A 16,960-nucleotide genomic window follows, 5' to 3' on the forward strand; every position below is an offset into this window, starting at 1 on the left:
GATGATGAGCAGCAGTCCCGCAGACCGGAGCACCGGGGCCTCTGAGACCCCTGACCTCTTCGGGGAGCTCTGGGGTCGACTGAAAGAGTGTCACGACAGTGCACTACAAGGTACTGAAAGTCTGGTTTTCTTTTGGGCTTTTTGGCAATGAATGTTAAACTCAACATGTCTTCACAAACAGAGTGGTAATGGAGCCAAGCTTCCTTGTGACAACAATCTTGTTTACTTGGCTACATGTCACTCAAACGTCTTGGCCTTGTATAGCATTCTCCCACAAACTCATGTATAGGTTAGCACAAGGTGAAGGTATTAAAACAAAAGCTGTTACAATGTATAGGCTATAACTTCTGACTGTCAAACTGTTGAATGGGATAAGTGACAGGCATAATGTGTTTTGAATGGACTGTGAATGAAAACATACTACTTGTTTTTTGGCCTGGGGGGTATTCCATGTCTGTTGCTTGACCAGTTTGCTGCTTTGTGTCAACATTTGCTTTCCACTGTAACCTTGTTGCATGGGTTGTTTATGTTTTACAACTGAGAATTGGCAGTTGGATACTATTATGATTTAGACTTTCATGCTAGTGACGGGTCAGTGAAGATGGGTCAGTGAAGATGGGCTACTTGCTTGTGCATAGGCTGGGTCCACTCCTCTGCTCCTCTGGAGGTTGGCTCTGTTTACCAATATGATCTAGCACTTTGAGATTTCTTTATGTAAAGTGCATTACAAATAAAGTATACTGCTTCAATTTACTCATTCATCCAGATCGTTGCTGCAAAAGAGAACATGTTCTCAGTCAACTTACCTGGTAAAATAAGAGATAACTAGACTTGAGGGTGGCAACTAAAGAAAACATTGTCTTGCATATCCCCAATAATTTCATGTACCATTAAGTAGAAAATAGTCTTGTGTAACTGAGATGTATTGCCTATGGTTGTAGTTATTTTCAGCTATTTGTTCAAACAGTTTTGTGTAATTCAGGGTAATTCAACCATTTGGGGTAACATTTGACAATCCTTTCTGACACATTTGATAATCAGGAGTCCATATGGCATACATTGTTTGCAATAGCTGAATGCTTTTAGCTCTGTGAGCCAGAGTGACATCAACTTCTGCTTCCTATGAACAGACCCATAAAAATAATGTGAACAGAGAAAACATCTCACTTTTTTTTTTTTACCTGTGTTTAGGTTTGCAGGCAAAATTGAACAAGTTGAAGAAGGAGCGATGCCTGTAAGTCATTTATCATTCTTTTAATTGCTTGTTTAGCTTAGTTGTGTGTTGATTTAATTTAAGAATCTGCATTAATTCAGCAGGTTTTTTAAGCAGGTTTCTACTTGAAGCGAGGTTCCTTATTAGATTGTCCAGGGAGTGTAGAATAGTTAGTGAAAAAGTTTGATCTGACTTCAATTCATAAGGAGATGGCCTAGCGGCTAGCCGAATATAATGAGCATGAGGTTTATTGTCTGACTACCCTTAAACGTTATGGCCAATAATGAGAGCAACACAGTAGACTCTTTGAATATACATTTTAGTCTGGAATCAAATATGCAAATAACTAGTTCAAGTAAGAGTAATTTCCTTTAATGCTAAATGTACGTCAAAATGGCAAAATTGCTACAAGCAATATGTCAGATGTGGGGTCTTTGAATTCCTTACTGTAAAACAATACTTTTCCCAATTACTAGACCACAATTGTGCTTAGACTAATTAATAAAATATTGCATTGAAATGTTAACACATTCCATCCAATCAATGGTATTACTAAATCAAACATTACTGAACGCTAAGCCTACAAAAATGAAATGCAATGAAAACGTGGCAACAGCTTCCAGCATTACCTAGTGGATTTGTGATACATGATGAAATGTGGGTTTCTCATTCTGCACAGTCACAGTTGTCTATGACAAAACATTTTTAAAACTTCTATACAGATTAAAGCAACACATCGTTAACATTGATACAAGCTCCTTTTGGGGGTGTTCTTCAGAAATGTATTACTTGGGGTCCTGTCCCTTGGAGACTGTCTGTCTGAGGTGTTATTGTGTTTCCTCTCATCTGATAGAGATGCCCAGAGACTAGAGGAGTTCTACACCAAAAACCAGTTGCTACGAGAGAAACAAAAAACCCTGCAGGATACTGTCACAATCCTGGAAGACAGGTACCTAGTGTTTCCTATGCTCTTTTTCTATCCTCTCTCTGTGGCTTTGTGTAGGACACTTAGGGCCGGTTTCAGAGACAAGGCTTAAAGCCTAGTCCTGGACTAAATCACACTTTCAATGTAAAATCTCCATTGAAGATGTTTTTTAGTCTAGGACTAGGCTTAACACTAGAACAGCCGTGAGGTGTTAAACAGCACCAGTGAGTACAAAAAAAATTCTACCTTTGCACTCGATCACATTTCAGGACCCTCCTTTCATGACTTTTCCTAGATATGTGCGTTCTACCACCCAGCATTTTTACATTTTCAAAATCGAGTTAGTATAAAGCGTTTTAGCAGTATTTCTGTGTGTGTCTGTGTATTTGTGGCTGCCATCTTTTTCTCCAAGCCTGCAATTCTCTTTTATATCAGCAGAGGTAGCAAGGGGGCACACACTGTGCTCAAATTCAGGCTTCAGTGCTGAATGAGACACAGTGCATAAGACTGATATTTGTGTTTATATATAGGCTACAATAACAATCAAAATAAGATATGTATATGTGCAGACAGTTATGAAAATGATAAACTGTACAGTATGTCTCCCAATCAATGTTCGTTCAGACAATACAACCAAAGGCGTAAAAATACTGATGTTCTCATAATGTAATTATATATATACCTAAATTAGACTGTAGACTGCTATGGAGGTATATTGAAACCAATATATAGATTATATATATAGATTATATATACAACCTGATTGGATTAAATAAGATTCTGTTGTGATTGTGTTGACATTGTTGTGATTGCAAAATAAATCTTGGTTATGTAATGTGTAAAGAACATGATGACACGAATGCCTATTATGATGATATGCAAAAGGGACAATCTGTCTATGAATCTTGGTTCAATCAAGGTTGTACATAGATATACGCAGATTCATATTTGGATAGTTGATTTTGGCACCATTGTATAGTAGCCAATTGCAGAGAGTATACATTATTTTGTTTGTTTACTGCACATTATAAATGAAATGATGTGTATTAATTATTTTTGTTGGTTTGAATCCTCACTGTGTTCATGTGTCTGCTGATGTTAGGGCCGGCGTGAAGTTCACGACAAATAAACAGACTGTGTGAAGCTCATAACTATGATAACACAATATTGCAATATTTATTACTATTCTTTTTTAATAATGATAATCAACTTTCATTCATTAGTAAAGCTCCCGCAGTCTCAATCAATCTCCTCTCCATATATAGCATTTAATCTGTTCCATAGTTCGTTCTCAGCTGACTCAAGCTTCATCAGATTGCTCTAATAATTTCCCCACTTCTCTGCTTATAGGAACTTTATGCATTTTAGAGAAACATGCAGAGCATGTATTTGACAAAGAAACGTGTAGGCTAAGAACTAGTTTCTAAAGTGAGTTACAATCACTTGATGGTTGATACACGGGGGAGGGTAATCTTATTGATCGTTTCCCATTAGCAAACAATAGCTGCCAATTCATGAGCGAGCCAAGCGGGTTTCAAAGCTGCCAAGCGGGTTTCAAAGCTGCCAAGCAGGTTTCAACGCTTACAAGCTTACAGCAGTCGATTGTCTGCTGATGTTACGGGCACGGCCGGCGTGAAGTTCACGACAAATAAACAGACGTTATCACTGTGAAGCTCATAACTATGATAACACAATATTGCAATATTTATTACTATTATTTTTGTATAATAATAATCAACCATCATTCGTTAGTAATGAAAACTCCCGCAGTTCCGATCAATCTCCTCTCCACTTTACACATTACATAACCAAGATCTCTTTTGACATCACAACAATGTCAACACAATCACAACAGAATCTTATTTTATCCAACCAGGTTTTATATTTTGATTATGACATCATGTCTTTCAACATTGTCACACTTTTCATTACACACATTAGCGGATTTATCATTCTGTACTCTTTCTCTCCTTTCTTTCATGTATTTTCTTTTCTTTTTCTCAATTAGTAGTCTCCTAATCTCGCTACAGTTTGAGCGAGACTGTAACTGTCATTGTTTGAATGAATGAATGAATGAATGGTCTTTATTTGTCATTGATATAGTACAGGTACCAAACAACGAAATTTGGGAGGGGGGGCTCCCCTGGTGCTAGGAAACTAGGTGCTAGGAACTGGTGCTATAACTGTGTTCATGTTATAATGTTTAGTGAACGAACAATTGTTGGGTGTTTGCCACAAATCGGAATTATCTTGCCGTGAAATGTACATCAAATAACATGATGTCGGCGATCTACTAGAACTGCGGGACGACTGCAATGTAGGCTACCATATATATCTGCCATATCATACCGTTTTATATTGAAAAATATGATGGTAAATAAATACATGTGGGACCGATGTATGATATGGCAGAGGTGTGGTGTGTATCAGTCTGTCTCGTTCCAGCGAGTCAACTCGTGTTGACTCAATAAGACATGCGCTTGATGGGGGGAGGGTTGATGGCTCTCGATCGTTTCCGATCAATGAACAAAGACATCGGGTTCCCCCGCAGTCACAGTGCTACATGAAAATATCTAGCCACACACCACATAGCATACCTCCGCCCTATATGTATTTATCATCATATTTCTCAATATAAAACGGAGGTACGATATATGGCAGATATATGTATGGTATATTATGGCAGTTTCTGGCGCCTGTCCCGTTCTGTTGTTCAAAGAATATAATATAAAACGCATCACTGCACTGCTGTCTGTCCTGTGTTGTTTTGTTTGCATTGCATTTTAGCACAGTGCGCCGATTAGATAGAAGATGTTCTACAGAGGGTGATGTAACCCCTCCCTCCCCTCCCTTCCCCCACCCCTCCCCTGCTGTTGTGTCTCGATACCTGGTCAACACAGCTTGGGATTCCAAGGAAATTACTTGGAACTATGTGTGAAAGGGACAACATTGCAATATATATTACAGTTATTTTTTAATAATGATAATCAACTTTCATTCGTTAGTAATGAAAACTCCCGCAGTCTCGTTACATACATGCATACGTTATTATATATATAAATAAAGCCTTGAACTGGCCAAGCATAAAGGCTGAAGATGGAAAGTCACTACAGGCCTATGCACTGTATTTGAGAGGATGCAACAATGCCATGCAAGACTTGCACTATCTGGAAGAGCTTGATAGCCCATCAAACCTCAGGCTTATTGTTTCTAAGTTGCCCTACAAGTATAGGGATAAATGGAGGTCTATTGCCTGCAATATACTTGAGATTAGTCATGGCAGGGCTAAATTCAAAGACCTTGTTGGCTTCATTGGAAAAACAAGCCACAATTGTTTTAGATCCTTTGAATTTAGATTACCATCCCCCATGCTTCAACCATTATATCAAGTGAATGGAACTGACTTTAGAAACGAGTTATTCTGGTTTATTTGCGAGGACCACAGGAAAGGCCAAGGATTTCCACTTACACATGTGTGAGGAAAAGTAACAGCGTTTTGTTACAGAACTGTTCGCAAATGTTCCATTTGTTCATTTGCTTTATTGAGGTGACTCTGCGAAATGACAATAACTAAACAAGTCCTGACAACAAAAATATATGTATAATATTGTATATAATGTTTTTTCTGTATATCACTGTAGACCACAGTCTCACTCACATATACACAACACAACACTGTTGTGTATAATACAGTTTTCTCAGTCGCTTTGGTGCATTTCTCACATCACTATTAACATTTGCACAACAGTTGTCAGTGTCATCAAAATGAAAAGTCCTGACACCATTGTTTATGAACAAGATAGACAAATGGCTTTGTCATGTTTTCATTATGACAGTTCACTCTGTAAGTGTTTTCCAATGCAAAAAAATTAGATCTTGAAAGTGAAACAGCAGGGTGCGTTCGTAAATTCGCTATGAGAGCGCCGGAGCGCACACCGGGTTCAACGTCATAAAGGGACCAGGTAATTTGATTGGACAAGAGGCATTCCATGGGTGCTAACCAGATTTCCAGGGCGAATTTACGAACGCATGCTAGCGAATTCGACGACGAAAATCGTCAGAGGAGATATATGGGTTATTTTGATAAACTGGACACATTTTGGGAATATATATTGGTACTTTCTCACCTGAAAACATATTAAAACTTCATAAAATGACATGGTAACACTTGTAAAGGCAAAATCACAGCATTTTTTTTTTTGAAAAAAAATGGAGGATTCAAATCGCCTTCTGCTTGCCGGTGCGAAATGCATTCTGGGAAAAGGAGTGGGAGCCTGGCAGACGGCCTTGTGTGACATCGCCCTCCAGCGATCTTTGTGCGTCAGTACACTCTTCTCTATGTTAAACTATCATAGTGCTGAATCACACCTCATCGCGATTGAATAAGGTCGCGATCCGCGGCGGTCGTAGTGTTAAGCCTTGTCTGTGAAACCGGCCCTTATAGTTCTACTTTCTCTCGCTGTCTTTTTCTGTCACTCACTCACTAGCTCACTTACTTACTCACTCACTCGAACTCTTTATTTCTTTCATGACCATTTAATTATTTCCCACTCCTCCTGTCCCCCTTTCTTATTAGGACTATTGCTTAATCACTACATTTAGTCAGTTCTAGCTCTTTCAACTTGAATAGTCTCATTATGAACGTCGATTTGTTATTTGTTGATGAACGATTGAATCAAGTGAAAGTCAAACCTGTGATAATACCTGTGCGTCCTCCCTGTGAAATAGAGTCTGGGAAATATCATTACAGTTCCATATTTCAATATAGAACTAAGGAGGCGATCATGAATGCCCATAGAGATGACTAGCATCTGGGCTAAAATGCTGAGCTCTCTCTGACAGAATGGAGGACGGGAAAAATGTTTTGGAAGGGCTGTGAAGAATTTGCTCCATCGTATTCTTTTGTGTCTCTAAGAGATACAGCAATACATGCAGTGCAAAACCCCCCCAAAAAACTATCAACAAAACAGCTAAATTATCTTTACACAATATCTGGATAGATGTTTTTTTTATTTTATTCTTATATTTCTGCTGCTGACATTTCCGTATTTATAATTTTGATGAAACCATCTTTCTCTCTCTGTCAGACTGCGGGCAGGGTTGTGTGATCGCTGTGCGGTTACAGAGGAGCACACAAGAAGGAAGCAAGTTGAGTTTGAGAAGGTCCGTCAACAGAACCTACAACTTATTGCTGAGCTCAGTGAGTTAACTTTTATATACTACACCTCATGGCTCTTAGAAGAAACTAACCCTAAATCTGGTTAAGTTGTCCTAACTTGGCCTAAACATTGGGGAGCATTCAGATGCTAATATGGTAGCGATTGCAGTCACAACTAATTTTAACCAAGCTTAGATCTCATTGAACTATAACAGTGTTGACCAAACTCTACTTACAGTGGGGGAAATAAGTATTTATTATCTATACTGCTTATCTATACTGCTGATTTTGTAAGTTTACCCACTTACAAAGAAATGAACGGTCTATAATTTGAATGGTAGGTTTATTTTAACAGAAAGAGACTGAATATAAAAAAAAAGAATCCAGACAAACTCATGATATCAAAGTTATAAATTGATTGCATTTAATCGAGGGAAATAAGTATTTGATCCCCTAGCAAAACATGACTTAGAACTTGGAGGAGAAACCCTTGTTGGCAAGCACAGAGATCAGACGTTTCTTGTAGTTGGTCACCAGGTTTGTGCTCATCTCAGGTGGGATTTTGGTCCACTCCTCTTTGCAGATCCTCTCCAAATCCTTAAGATTTCGAGGCTGTCGCTTGGCAACTCGAAGCTTCAGCTCCCTCCACAGATTTTCTATAGGATTAAAGTCCGGAGAAAGAAAAAAGGAGAAAGAAAAGGCCAACCTGAATTATCTAATTAGTGTTATCTCCCAAATATTACATTCCTATGCAATTACGGGGTTCCTCCACCATGCCACTGGTAGTCTGCAAATTAGTGACTACTTTCCTGTAATTTTGAAGTCAAGGAAAGCCAAACAACTCTAATGCTGTAGAGGTACTAAATGGTTTTACCAATGTAGTAAAGATTTAATAATTTCTCAAATAACCAAGATGTTGGGGAAATGGTGAAATAGCAGAATACTGCTACTGGTGCTGTGCTCAGTCCAAACGGAGAGGAACTGCACAGATCAAGTAAATCTGGACTAGCAGAGAGGCTGTGAAATGCGCTTCAGAATGGGAATCTAAGTGTGCGTGCACAAGAAATTACACTGAGACCCCACTGTGTTATTTGGCGGCAAAATTCAGTTGTCAGAGTTTGTTGTGTTATTCATATTTTTAAAAATATATATTTTACAATTGTTCATGACAAATTCATTTCGCTGTGGTAAAAATACCCCAGTACTTATGCACATTTCCCTTTTCAATAAATGAACTTAGTTGGGACCGTAGTTAGCCTGCGCACCTTGCTGTTTAAATGTCCCTGTGGGTCAGGCCTATGGATGACCCTTGATTCCCTTGGATAGACAATGAAGTGAGCTTATTATGTGTCATTTAAACCTGGTTTGGGATTCAGTAATGTTGAAAAGATGGATTTGATAAAACTACATGATCTATTCCGTTCCATTCAATTTCTCTTGACCCCTACACTGTGGCTTGTTCTGAATCTCTCAGTGACGGAGAGGAACATCTTACAGGATGAGAACAAAGGGATGACTCTGGAGCTGGACAGACTGAAGGATTCTAGGTGAGTGACATCGTCCTCATCAGTGTTTGCCTTGTTGTCTTACAAAAGTCCAAGTCCAAAGTCCAAAGTCTTGCTTGCAAAAATGACAGTGTCCCTTTTTTTGTTTGAATTAAAGCTTCAGTTTCTCAACATTGCAGCAACAAGAGAAATAAAGTGGCAGTAGTTGTAGACACATTTGCGTGTTGGTTTTCCAGCTTGGCACACCAGCAGGCCTCCTCTCCAGAGCCAGAGGAGGGCATTATCCCAGACTCTCCATTGCGGCAGATTTCTTTGCCCGTGGTCAGCAAGATGAGGAGGAAGAAGGAGACACACCACGTCCGATACGCTGAGAAACCTCTATCTCTATCTCAGTCTCAGAGCTCAGCACTCAACGGTCAGTCTTAGTTTGCAACGGAAATTATGAATAATAATAATAATAATAACGAGTATAAGTCTCTCAAACTTACCGTGAGACTTGGCACTCAATTGATCTAGGTTTAGAACACACACTCAGTTTTTAGAAGTATATGGACGGACATCATCTCATTCAGTTTGTTTTCATCTAATAGATCAAATGAAAGGAAAGCTAACCTCGGGAAGCCATGGACAAGGCATTCTAGTGCCAGAAACGTGTGAGATGGACACTCTTCAGACACCAGGTAAGATTTTCTTTAGCTAGGTTGTCCACTATGGCGGCATCTTTGTCAGGGTATAAAGTTGAGAAAATTCACCAGCCACGATTTTTTTACCAATTACTAATTAGCATGACTCCTGATGCATTGAAAATGACCCTCTGCAGGCTTTAAGTTTCGTGCCTATCCATCTATCAAAAGTATATAAGTGCAAAATAGAGTGGCTGGTAAGATTTATAGATTTACCCACCAATGCCAAAATCTACCCGCATTTGGCGGGTGTTAGCTTTGCCCTGATCTTTGCAAGTCAGTGCGAGCTAGTGTTATCAGGTCTCTTTACCTCTACAGGACAGCAAATGTCAGAAAATATTCTTAGTCGTGACTAGGGACCTGAAGAACTCAACACAAATCATGTGTTGAAACACAAATTGCACCCATTATGCTCACAATACTTTAACCAACAAACGGTACTTATAAACTTCTATTTTTTAATAGGAGAGTTTATAGGAGAATTCCAATTATATAAGCAAATTTAAATGTCACACTTGAATGCTTTAAACCACATTATGTTGTCGTCTTCGTCAGCTTCTTCTTCTAAATGTTTCAGAGGGTAGAATCCAGAGTCCTGAAGAGGCGGTGGTGGCTGACACCTGTCCTCTAGACCTTCCTGATGGGCTGGTGTGTGACTACAACAAAGCCAAGGGCCCTGTTCAGTCAACACAGGTAATGTGGTATCTAGCAATGAGAGAAAAAGTAGGAGTGCGTCAATGAAATGTATAGAAGATGTAAAGAAGTAAACAAAAAGTGTAGTTCTGGATTCATATTATCATATACTAGAGTGCAAGAGGAAGGGTTTGAGAAAAAAAGGATCTGCCCAAGATTTATAGCAAACCATAAGTGTCCATACTCTTGTCTTTGTCGGGTCCCTGAGTTGATCAAGTTAAACAGACAACAATATGCACCCCCTTAATTAACTCTAACCCTAACCCTAACATTGGGTATGGTGATGATGGGGTGATGCGCTGTGTATCTGCACCAAACGTAATACTTTGTCATTATTTGTTAGACCAAAACGAACTACTTTTTGCAGTATCACTTGAATTTGTTGTTAGAAAACCTAATTATAGATTTGAGTTCTTGTCAGATTCAAATACACAGAATGCAAAACTTTGTAACCAGGAGACTGAGACTAATCAAATCATTAAGAGTATTTATTTAGTTCTTGCAAGAAGGAGCGATTGTCCAGCCAACAACAATGGGGTTCTCAGTACAATGGCTCAACAGGGGTGGTCCCAGTTGATCACATTTTTGGTTTACAACATCAGTGGGCGGTTTGTCCTGGGGTTGGCCTAGTAGGTTCAACTGTTGGTCAAAATAGACATAACTGTCTGTCACAGAGTGAGAAGGAACAGCGCTTCTTCTCCTCCTAAGCCCTCTGCTTATCAGTAGTCGTAAAACCTCTGTCTATCACATGAGAGTATGGTGTCTTCCATTCTTGCCATTCATACAGTCTTATGTAATCATTGTCACATTGTTATTGTATTAAAGACATTTTTCCCACACTTCTTTTCAGGTATTCACTAGCAGATCTGTATTACCACCTTCCCATGCCGATACCACAGAGGACAAGTCCCCATCTCTCCTCCCCAGAGGAAAGCACAGCTCCACAGACGCCTCACGCCAGCGCCATGAGGAGATGTCTCACAACGCGCCCCTGAGAGCAGCCTCGGCTACTGGGGCCACGTGTGGCTTCTCCAACCAAGTCGTAAGGAAAGAGCCGGAGAGATGGAAGAGGAGGAAAGCAGGGGGCAGCGAGGAAGAGGGGCTAGTTGTCATCAATCCTCTGGACCTGTCCGATTCACATAGAGAGACTCTGTCTAAGGGGAAAGCTCAGGAGCAGCACAGAGACCCGCAGGTGCCTCTCTTGTCCCCACTCATAGTCCAGAGAGGTAGCAGCATCTCTGGGGCAGAGAAACAGGACCGGAGTCATCAGCACCCTGTACTATTCAAGCACCCCTCCACTTCCTCCAGGGATCGTATCTCCAAGCAAGAGTCGTTTACTCAACAGGTAGAGCAACACTTCTGTCCCTTTGCCTCTCTTCTCTGTTTCCATGCTTTATCATGACTGCAGATAAACTTTACTAACTTACTTTTTGGACATAAATTATCAACCATATTTTGTGGTCAGTAACCGTGTACTTTAGTGCCTTGTAAAAGTATAACAACAGTCACCATGTAACCGTCACAGCCCTACTCTTGATCTATTTGAGGGTCCTGCGATTCATGGCTGGCTAGCACAAGGCTTACTAGCTGGCGCAAAGTTTGTGTAGCCGGCCACAGCATACTCACCAAGAGGGGACATACAAATACTGAAGTATTCTTTGCTCTTGTATTCTTTGTTCTTTGCTGTGTGTGGGTTGTTAGCAGTCTTGCTTGCAAAATCATTTGAAACTATTACCATCGACATACTACAGTATTCTTAAAGCCAAAAGACAGACAATCCCTATTTACTTTGAACTATTACCTACTGCTCTACACTATTAGATCCTTATACACTTTTCACTGTTACTTCTCCTATATACTATTAGATCCTTATTCACTTTTCACTGTTACTTCTCCTATATACTATTATTATACCCATTTAGGAGCCACGCATGAAAAGGAGCCGAGAGGGCCCAGAGGATTTGGAGAAGACCAGAGTCCTGCAGCCCAACCCCTGTCCACAGGACAACAGCAGTACTACATCAACAACACCCCCTTCAGATGCTGGTGAGAGCAGAGTTCCTATTGTTTTTGTATACAGTGCCCTGTGTAAGTAATGGGACAGTGGTGCATTTTTTCTTCTTTCGGAAGAACACTCCAAAATCTTTTTTCTTCTTTCTCAGCAAATAATTTGAGTGAACTTTTTTCTCCTTTTCTTTGTTCAGGCAAACTCGTATCAGTGGAGCAGATGTGGAGCATGGATCCTGCAGCAGCGCTCTCCCAGTATGATATAAACACCCCTACAAAAGCAGAGGTAACATGTTCACACTCCTCTATGTCACCTGCAGATGACAACCTGTACTTGATGTATGTTCATATACAGTGGGGGGAAATAAGTATTTGAGCCGATTTGTATGTTTGCCCACTGACAAAGAAATGAACGGTCTATACATTTAATGGTATGTTTATTTTAACAGTGAGAGACAGAATATCAACCAAAAAATCCATAAAAAACACATGATATAAAAGTTATAAATAGATTTGCATTTGATCCACTAGCAAAACATGACTTAGTACTTGGTGGAGAAATGCTTGTTGACAAGCACAGACGAGTCAGACGATTCTTGTAGTTGGTCATCAGGTTTGCGCACATCTCAGGAGGGATTTTGGTATAAAGGACACCTGTGCACAGAATCAATCTATCAGATTCCAACCTCAAGGATTCTCTTTTCAAACATCCTTCACAGCTTTGTCTCCACCTTGTGGCTTTCAGCTGCACCTCACACCTTGTGTCTGCTGCAGCAGCGGCGTTGAGGCTTCTCTGACTGTCAGAGCATTTAATCAACATACAGTCATTGGTTTATTCAGTGTTGCACTCTTGCTGTAATTTGTTGATGTTTTTGCTGAAATGTACCTATTGATTTAGGAGGTTGGTGGGAGTGGGGGAATGTCTGTGTGGTATTGTCGTGTGCCTTTGTTGTCTTGTCCATGTGTACTCTTGGTATTGATTATGAAAATACCAATACATCTTTGAATCCCCCAAACTCTGCATTTGCATTTTAATTAGAATATTTATTTTTTAGGGAATGTTATTTGTTACTAGGTTACTACTAGTTTCCATTGAAAAGGCCTCTGTTTGACTCTGTCTATTTTCCAGCAGGAAGAGACGGTGGATATGGACTGCACATTTGTGAGCCACAGCCTGCTCCTCCGGGGCGCAGGCAGAACCAGCGCTGTCTCTGGTACAGTCTGCCTCTTGTTGCACCCTGTTGTCTGTATATATATAAATAAATTAAAATCATGTACTTAATGGCGCATGACCCTGGGCACATTGATAGTAGGCATCATCATGGGAAACCTTTTTAAAGATTGAAGGCAACCTGGCAGGCATGTATCAGTGCTTGACTTGAAGCCACACGTGCAGCATCCCATTAATGATTCAACACTAGCCGACCTTGTAATCCATGTAACCAAACCAACCATGATTCAACCAACATTGAACCCCCCTTTCAGGAATTGGCCAGAAAGCAAATGACAGCTTGGCTGAAATCTTTGATAAAACAACAACCTACGAGGAGTATGAGTCATGCCCACAAACAGACAGCTCATACTCGGACCAAGAGCCCGACCATAAGGAGCTGAAGAAGGAGGAGCAAGAGAAAGCGGATGGTAAACATTGAACTCTCCACTTAGTTGCAATTCATTAGCTAAACGTGTTGAGAATGCAATCGCTGTTACAATACCTGGGCAACTAGCACAAGACTTAAACTTCAAGAGATACAGTGCCCTCCATAAGTATTGGAAAGAGGAAGCATTTTGTCCTATTCTCGTGTGGGTAGCGCCCCCCAAAAATGTGCCAAAATACCAACAGAAGAATATTGCAGGGTATTTTGGCAAATATTTTTGGCCCGCTACCCACACGTTTAGCTGTGTTGCTCATTCCACGAATGCATGATCCTTACAAGTTGTACCTCGTTGTAAAGGTGACTAATCAGGCTTTCCAACGATATAAAATACAGTCGACCAATACAACGTTTCCGAACTTTATATAGAGTGATAAGTTAAGGTCATCAGAGGCCTCTCAGCTGCCTGGAGCCCTATTCTACAAGCTTGCAGGGTTTCAGAGAGCCAAAGATTGACTTGGCCAATCAAGGACTTTCTGCTTTTTGGCCCTAGTGTCTATGGCAGTACGTTTGAGGTCATTGTCTTACTGGATGACAAAGCGCCTTCCAATGAATCTGGAGGCATTTACTTGTACTCTATCTGCTGCTGATCTCAGTAGTAGCATCATCAATTAAGACAAGTTTGCTAGTTCTTATGGCAGCTATACGTGCCCAAACCATAGCACCCTCTCCCTGTAGAAACTGTCACCGTACTTGTCTATCTTAGACCGGATGCACCGATAGCATCTGCCAGACAGTAGCAGAGAGAGCAGACCTGGGCAGAGGTCCGTGGTGATCTTCCGGGGCTTTCCTCAGACACCATCTGGTGTAGATGTCCTGAATGGCTGGGAGCTCACCCCCAGTGAAAGACTGAGCCCTCTTTGCCATCCTCTGTGGTGCTGGTGTGCCATTTTGATCACTGCCGGTGTGATGGGTCCATTTTCAGTCCTCAGTGATGTGGACACCAAGAAACCTAAAGCTGCCGACCCTCTCCACTTAACCCCGTTGAGGTGGATGTGGGTGTGCCTCCCTGTAGGGCAGGCTGTCTTGCCGACCCTCTCCACTTAACCCCGTTGAGGTGGATGTGGGTGTGCCTCCCTGTAGGGCAGGCTGTCTTGTTTATTTTGTTGATAAAGTCGCAACATGTGAAACCACTCATTGGGCATGCAAAGTGTTAACCTCATATTCATTGTTTGATTTCAAACCCTAAACTTTAGTATAAAGCTAAAAGAATTTAGAAAATGCTTCACTGTCGAAATACTTACGTATGGCACTGTATGTATCATGGACTCATTCTCTTGTCTTCTCATTTTACCCTTCATATAGCACACACTTCAAACCAACCAGAGAGGCTCAACGGAGAGCATAAAGATAGGTGAGATCACTATCCTGACACAAGATGCAAAAAGGAACACTTATTATGACAGAAGAGACTTTCAAATTATGTCTTTTCCTCTCCCAATGCATTTAGAAATATAGCATCTTTTGCACATGTGGATGTAGTTCGCAAGAAAGACGAGAGAAGGAAACTCAAGGGTCACACGTGCAAGGAGTGTGAAATTGTGAGTAAATTTATAGTCATTTAATGCTATACTTTCGTTATGAAGTTGGCTGTGGATATGTGTGGAGCTGAAAATGATTTTTGTTCTTGAGATAAAAGTTGTGTTCTGTCTTCTTCAGTACTATGCAGACCTTCCAGAAACTGATAAGTTGAAGAAGTTGACAGCCTGTTCGAGGCACCGCTTCCGTTACATTCCCCCATCTACCCCAGAAAACTTCTGGGAGGTTGGCTTCCCATCAACACAAACCTGTGTAGAGCGAGGTGATTTACCAAAAGGATTTTTTATCTCTCTGAGTCTGTGGAGTGCATTGGTCCTAGAGGTTGGGTTGGGGGTATTTTTCTGATTTAATATTCTATTGAACATTATATGAATCACCCAAAGTGAAAATGGCCAAATTATGTACAATCAATTTGTTTATTTCTTAGAGATTAAATTATATTTCTACAAAATAATGATGCAGGAATACTTATCGGTTTCTAACTACAGAAACCATTCCAGAACAATCTGAGATGGTGGGTGTCATGGCTGAATTGACCATGTATTTAGATGGGATCTTAGACCTCTTCATCCCTGCTGTCTTCAGGCCCAAATAAGTACTGTTCCCCATTTCTCCCAGGTTATATTAAAGAAGATGATGAGCCAGACCAGCGCATAAAGAGGAGAATACCTTACAATGCTATGTTTTCCCCCAAGGATAAGAATCAGAAGTAACCAAATAACCAAAATAAGCCTGCAGTACATGTCCATTTACATTGATACACACTCTTCTAGTATCTTAAATTGAGTGCCTCAAAAAAGGGTCTCTTATTGTACAATTATGTATCCAGCAAATGTTTGGTTGATTTGATAATTCTTTTTTATGACACTACCTTGCACTCTTGAACACCCTTTTAGTGTCCTTTCATTTGGTGTATTTGTGGATACATATCTACCTTTTGGAACAGATTGTAATAAATAAATGTCTATAAATTATAACGTCTCTTTCTGATGGTAGATGTGTGTACTTTGATATCAACTGTGGCTACCTAAGAGCTACCTGTAGGTCCGGTGATGACGTTTTAGGGTTGTTGGAGACTGTCAAAAAATATGGACCTCTCTCAATCTGACGAATCTCAGCCACCACCAAACCATCGGCAGAGCGGGTGGGTCAAGGCAAGGTTCTGGTTTAGAGGCATCAATAGCCTAGTATAAGGTGTCCAGTCTTATAATGGGTGAGCTAGTCCTTTTGATTGGGTAGGACTGGTTCTATAATGGGTAAACTAGATATTAGGGTTCAGTAGGTCAACAGGTTAAGGTATACGATAGAGACATCCTACCTGGGACTTTGCGGTGTATTTGACGCACAGGTACGGAATACAAGAATAAGATCCTTGCATGAACTCTGCCTGGCAACCTCCAAAACTCAGTACCTGCCTTTCCACCACTCGGCAGGCCCGTAGGTGACTAGCTGGGGACTTTGTTAGCAAGGCCCGCTGGAGGCGAGGGTAATAAGATTACTAGGATTAATAGTCTAGCAGCAAGTCCTCAAAAAAGGCTTTAGTTTTCGAGATACCCCTACCCGAGGTAGAACAAATGACAAC

The 16,960-nt window shown here is 40.6% G+C and overlaps 1 protein-coding gene across 1 annotated transcript; it reads left to right on the plus strand.

Annotated features, from left to right (window-relative positions):
• Positions 1-4: 4 nt before the first annotated feature.
• Positions 5-16,232, plus strand: rbbp8 (retinoblastoma binding protein 8; the record flags this gene model as incomplete). Its single annotated transcript, XM_080543541.1, has 17 exons — positions 5-110; positions 1,192-1,234; positions 2,067-2,162; positions 7,226-7,338; positions 8,771-8,843; positions 9,038-9,216; positions 9,392-9,481; positions 10,062-10,177; positions 11,028-11,522; positions 12,100-12,223; positions 12,382-12,470; positions 13,314-13,398; positions 13,670-13,825; positions 15,145-15,193; positions 15,290-15,380; positions 15,499-15,640; positions 15,997-16,232. 17 exons carry the CDS (start codon positions 5-7, stop codon positions 16,089-16,091), a joined length of 2,142 nt encoding a protein of 713 aa, XP_080399667.1. The 3' UTR covers positions 16,092-16,232.
• Positions 16,233-16,960: the final 728 nt, after the last annotated feature.

This window comes from Nansenia antarctica, assembly GCF_963989245.1.
Source record: "Nansenia antarctica genome assembly, chromosome: 12".
NCBI classification, from domain to species: Eukaryota; Metazoa; Chordata; class Actinopteri; order Argentiniformes; family Microstomatidae; genus Nansenia; species Nansenia antarctica.